Genomic DNA, 5,340 nt, shown 5'->3' with positions numbered 1-5,340 from the left:
CTGATAGAAGTGGCTTACCAGAATTTACTTTTGTCAACGCTCTTTAGTGTGACATCATGGCCGTAAATATCTCTAGAGGATGGTAACAACATTTGTGACAATGCAGAGGTCTCTGCTGGCTTTTTGCTAGGTTCGCGCTATAGAAATACCACATACACACATACATACAACATTACTTTGTGTGACCTTTGCAGTGGAATACGTATGGCCGCCAAGAGGACATGTTCCCCTGAAGAATCATGTCAAGTGCTCTCACGTTTCCCCTTTCACCATGTAAGTAGTTCATAAAGTCCAGGTGTTTCCTTTAAGTGCTATGGATTTCAAGTCCACTGCATTCCATTATAAAATCAGGACAACAAGTCCCCTAAGGCAAAGAAAATACCTGCTAAAAATCAGCTCCTTAGGCATGGAGCTGGGAAACCTGTTCTGCATGTCCTGCACCAGAAGGAATATTTAACATTTAACAGAAATGTGAAAATGTGCAACAACACAATAGTTATACGATAAAAGAGCACATACGTGACTAAGTTAGAAAATAATTAGAGCCAGAGGTCAAAGAAGAAAGGTGTACATATTTATTAAGATGTTACAAAATAAACGAGTGACCCGCCTGATGGAACAAGAAGCGTCAATTGATGCATATTCTGTAAACTGAAACTGCATCTTCTGAGCTTCCCACAGATCTCTATGTGTAGCACGACGGCGGCCATCTTGTGATCCCTGCAGACAGTCCTCCTGCGCTGAGCACACAGTTTATCGGTACTTGGAGGTCAGGACACCAGACACTGCGGCCAGGAACTTGTCCCAGGCAGCCTGGCACTGAGGGGTGAAGTCAGCAGGGAAGTGGGCGGCCAGTGTAGCCTGAATGCAGTGGGACAGCAGCTGAAAGAGAGAAAAGCAGAAATTGAACACCACCACCCAGGGAGCACTTGGACAAACCTGGATTAAAATGGAAAGAATGACCAGTGATATAATGCCAAATTCACAAGATACTGAGAAACTCCGTTGCTGTCCTACATAACTGGTAAAAACATACAAATGGTACTTTATTTTCATTAACAACAACATTTCATTGGAAGTACAAGAATGGTACTTCTTCCAAAAAACAACTGTATTTCTCACTGTGTCCAATGTTTTAACCTCACCACTAACAAAGATTTTGCACTGGCTTTCAATCAAAGAAATCAGAAATAACAAAGGAATCGTGAAGTATGTGAAAGAGTTCCCATGTAGTATTCTTTTGCGTACTCTCATGGAACCGCAGTCTGTGCAGGTAACAGCGGTGGGACCAGGTAAGGGGGGATTTTGAGGGACGATGCAGAGGGAAAATGCATTATCTATTTAATTTTCCTTCAGCATCGTCCCTCGAAATCCCCCCTTACCCGGCCCCACCGCCCCATCGCTGTTACCTGCACGGACCGCGGCTGCCCTCATGCCTTTGGTCATTAGCCCCAAAACTTCTGAAATTGGAATCGATTGATACAATTAGTACAGATAGACAGGACTGTGCTCACTTTGCACTTTTACTGATAGGGAGTTGAACATTTTAAGGCCAATTCACAAAGACATTTAATAGTAGTAAATGGGTACGCCTGTAGCACCACTTCCCTTACTCCCTGTCATTAAGAGAAATAATAATGATAATAGAAACAGTCGCCTAATAGAACTGTTTTTGATCCTCTGAAACTGAAAGCCCCGTCTTCGACAGGACACAGATCATAGGTTTATCATGGCAGTGATATCCAACTTAGATCCAAAAAGGTTGGATCTATGCTAGATTTTCAGGATAATCTCTGATTACCTAAATCCATTCCATCTAGATCAATTCTATGTAACAATACCATGTAAATACGGTGGCGGCTGGTAACTTTACTAGGAAGGAGGGTGGGGGGCCACCCACACACACAGCAGGCCCGGACTGGCCGTTGCGGGCACCGGGCAATCCCCGGGTGCGCCGCAAGGGTGGGGCCGGTTTTGGGCCCTGAGGGGCGTTTTTGTTACAGGGCTGTTTTTGCAGCTTAGCTGCAAAATCGGCCCTGTAACAAAATCGGCCAAAAACCGGCCCCGGCAAAGAGCTCGGCCGCACCCCCAGGGGGCCGGCCGAGCACTTTGCCAGGGCCAGTTTTAGTTCTCAGTCCGGCCCTGACACACAGACACACTCACACCCATGAATTCAGATATACGCACAAACAACCATTCACAACACTTACTAACAAATACATATATATATTTATACATACATACTTGCATGCATGCACCAAACATACAAAAAACATAAAACTTACGGTCACTGTAGAGAGGAATGCCCCAGAGGTCCCTAGAGGGTCGGGACTGAGGCCTTCCCGATTGACACTCAGCCCTTGGCACTTCAGGGCTTAAAACTGAAGCACCCAGGTCCGAGGCAATCAGTGACGTTACCCCTCCTCACAAGGGGGAAGGCCTCGAGGAACCAGGCTGAGGAGGTCAGGCCCGCAGGGCTGTGAAATTATCAGCCTGGCACAGTTCAGATTAGGCAGCCAGGAGCATGCTCCTTAAGCGCATGTCTTACTCATGGTTGCCTGACCTGAAAAAAAGGCTTCTTAGAGGGGGCAGACCAGGCTCCTCCAATGAGTAGCTCGTGAGCTACTGGTAGCTCCCCATCTACCAGCAAGTAGCTCTCCTGTATACATCCCAGCTTACTAAATTAGAATATTTTGCTTAGCTAAATTAATTTATAATACCAAAATTTAAAAACATGTATTTGAGCCAAACGTGTATTTTCAGAACTCATAAGCTAATGTTTGTAGAAAAATGTTTGAATTTCCAAAATATATTCAAGGCAGATATTTGAGTGATAAATCATGCAGTGTTGGGAAGACTTATCTTTAATATTACCTTGGCACCAGAAGCATTGCTGCTATGACTTCTATATCATTTATGTAGAGACATTCCACAATGGGAAATCCATTTTAACATTACTGCTGGCATCCGGTCCTGATGAACTGAGGTGATCACTGTTGTAATGTAGCATATGGTGGCCACTAATGTAATCTTGTCTGATGTGGTCAGTATTATAGCTCTAATAATATTAGTAGCTCACAATGCTTTTCATTGAACATAAATAACTCTTATTACAGAAAAGGTTGGAGACCACCGGGGCAGACATTTTATTTATTTGTATACTCCCTTACAATCTGCTATGGTTGACAAACATTCAAGACAAACACCGATATAGACGCTTGAAGTATGTGAGAAGCAAAGCTGTGCAATTATAGAATGATATTTCTTTCTTAAAGTCCTACCCATGAAGGGCTATTTTTGAACTGATTCAAACTTGTTCACTGCTGGCTCACCTGGAAGTTTCCGGGGTCCACGCGGAGGTTGTAGGCGTGCAGGTCACTCAGTTTGGACAGGGCCTGGTCCAGGCTGTCCATGTGCTTGGCTGCCTCACCGATGGCGCCCAGGACCTTGCCTCCATGTCGCTTCACGTCAGCAGAGCCCGGGGAGAGGTCGAAGTGGCTGAAGTAGGTCTTAGTCTGACCGAAGCTGGCAAACAGCCTGGGGAAAAGGACATATCAGCTTTAATAAAAAAATGCTCTAAAAAGCACACTCACATCAATTTTCTATCCAGCACTGTTACTTTAAACAACAAATACATATATGAAATGGCTATTGCTGTGGCGCAAATGGAAATAAATATGTTTTGGGCATCACTGGAGATGTAAGGAAAGATTACATTCATAACAAGAAGTCTGACCCTGAAAAGGCCAATTGCTGGATCAACGTTTAGGCCCAAAATTCGAATCAACTATAAAACATATAATTACAGTGACCCATTTGCTCTAACCTCTTATTTCTGTTGGCCATCATCTCTGAACCTTTCCTTCATGACTTGCAAGCCCTTACCATTGCCCCGAAGGCTCCAAACTCTTACCTCGTAGCTTCTAATCTCTCCCAATCCTTCTTTGGGCTCTAACCCCAACTCTTAACCCTCATATAATCTAACCTTTTTCTAATCCTTCTTGGGGCTGTAACCAATTTCTACTTTACTGTAGGTTCAAAACGGTTACCCCTAAGGGATCTAACCCCACGGTCACTTCCTCTAAGCACACTAACCATTTACCATTTCAACCAAGGAATAACTTCTTACCACTTCGTCCATGATCCTTACACTCTTACCGCCTCCCCAAAGTATTAACCTCTTACCAGTCCCACTATAGGCCTTAATCTCCCCTTCTGCTATCTCAGCTGTCCCAGTGACGTGTTTTGTGCTCCATACAGATGCCCCACCATGTTTAAAGGGACTGCGTACTGTCCAGTAAAAGCCCAGGCTGTAACCTGCCCCTTAGGCCTACATTGCTTTTGGCAACAAGGCGCAAAGATCTGTAAAGCACAATGACAGCTCTGCTGCTGGTTCGCTGCTGGTGGAGACACGGAGAACTCTGTGTGCACCTCTAAGACAAGCCCATATCTAAGCTACCTGGATGATCCCTGAGTTGGATCAGAACACAGCCAGGTGTGCCAGGAAGGTGAACCAATGTTGGAGCCAAGAGGTTGTATTTAATAGCAAACATCAGTTTGAGGTCTATGTACACTAATCCGCCGGCGTGAACACCATATATGTGGATATGCCGAGCAGTCTTAACCAAGTAGGGTTCATAATTGTCTAGCAGGAGCAGACCACAGTCATTGCGCACACACCCCTTGAGCAGAACTCAGGAACTTTTAGGAATCTGCAATGATTTTAAACTCCTAACTGTTGGTAATGCGGGAATAATCAATTACATGTCAATAGGAAATGGCTAAAAGGCAAAAGAGGGCCCCAGATCTGACTGTCTCTTTTTTTATAAGAGAAGTAAAAACTAAAAAACAGAACTGTCAAAATGTGCACTGCCATCATATAGATCGGTCTTAATTTAAATATTTGCACTCCATACTAGACACAGAGAGCACACACGAGCATGTCTGAGTGACCCTCTCCATAGTCCTCACCTGTCCAAGGCTTCTCCCCCGAGGGCATCGCAGTGCCCAGAGATCTTTCCCCAGAGGCCGACCACCAGGGCCTTCTCTTCAGCAGACAGAACCATCTTGAGGATGAGGGCTGGCGGGCTCAGGATCCACAAGAGATGGAAGTTGGGGACAGTCCGTGCTGTGTGCTGGGCAGAGCCCCTTTTAAAGGGCAAGGGGGCCGGAGGAGCCTGGCAGCCTTCCACCGTGATTGGTCAGTTTTGGATCCCACCCAAGGAGGCGGGGCTATCTTATCTCCCTGAAACACTGGCAGGGAGCAGGTGTGTCTTTGAAGCATGACGTGCAAAAAGGTCTAATTTGTGGGTTGCTTCATTAACTTGGCCAAGAAAGACG

The 5,340-nt window shown here is 45.2% G+C and overlaps 1 protein-coding gene across 1 annotated transcript; it reads right to left on the bottom strand.

The window, feature by feature from the left end:
- Positions 1–561: 561 nt before the first annotated feature.
- Positions 562–5,110, bottom strand: LOC144784351 (hemoglobin larval subunit alpha-like). Its single transcript, XM_078663078.1, has 3 exons — positions 4,972–5,110; positions 3,333–3,537; positions 562–882 (listed from the first exon to the last, which is right to left on the bottom strand). The coding sequence occupies exons 1-3, from the start codon at positions 5,064–5,066 to the stop codon at positions 754–756; spliced, it is 429 nt and encodes a 142-aa protein (XP_078519204.1). The 5' UTR covers positions 5,067–5,110; the 3' UTR covers positions 562–753.
- Positions 5,111–5,340: the final 230 nt, after the last annotated feature.

This window comes from Lissotriton helveticus, chromosome 10 (genome assembly GCF_964261635.1).
Source record: "Lissotriton helveticus chromosome 10, aLisHel1.1, whole genome shotgun sequence".
NCBI classification, from domain to species: domain Eukaryota; kingdom Metazoa; phylum Chordata; class Amphibia; order Caudata; family Salamandridae; genus Lissotriton; species Lissotriton helveticus.
The sequence above is the reverse complement of the archived record's forward strand: the minus strand, read 5'-3'. Positions and strand labels throughout refer to the sequence as shown.

Coding starts and splice junctions, on each gene's coding strand:
- LOC144784351 (XM_078663078.1), bottom strand. CDS start 5,066: ATGGTTCTGTCTGCTGAAGAGAAGGCCCTGGTGGTCGGCCTCTGGGGA. Junction 3,538..4,971: donor GGGGGAGAAGCCTTGGACAG/GTGAGGACTATG, acceptor CCTTTTCCCCAG/GCTGTTTGCCAGCTTCGGTC. Junction 883..3,332: donor TGGACCCCGGAAACTTCCAG/GTGAGCCAGCAG, acceptor TCTCTCTTTCAG/CTGCTGTCCCACTGCATTCA.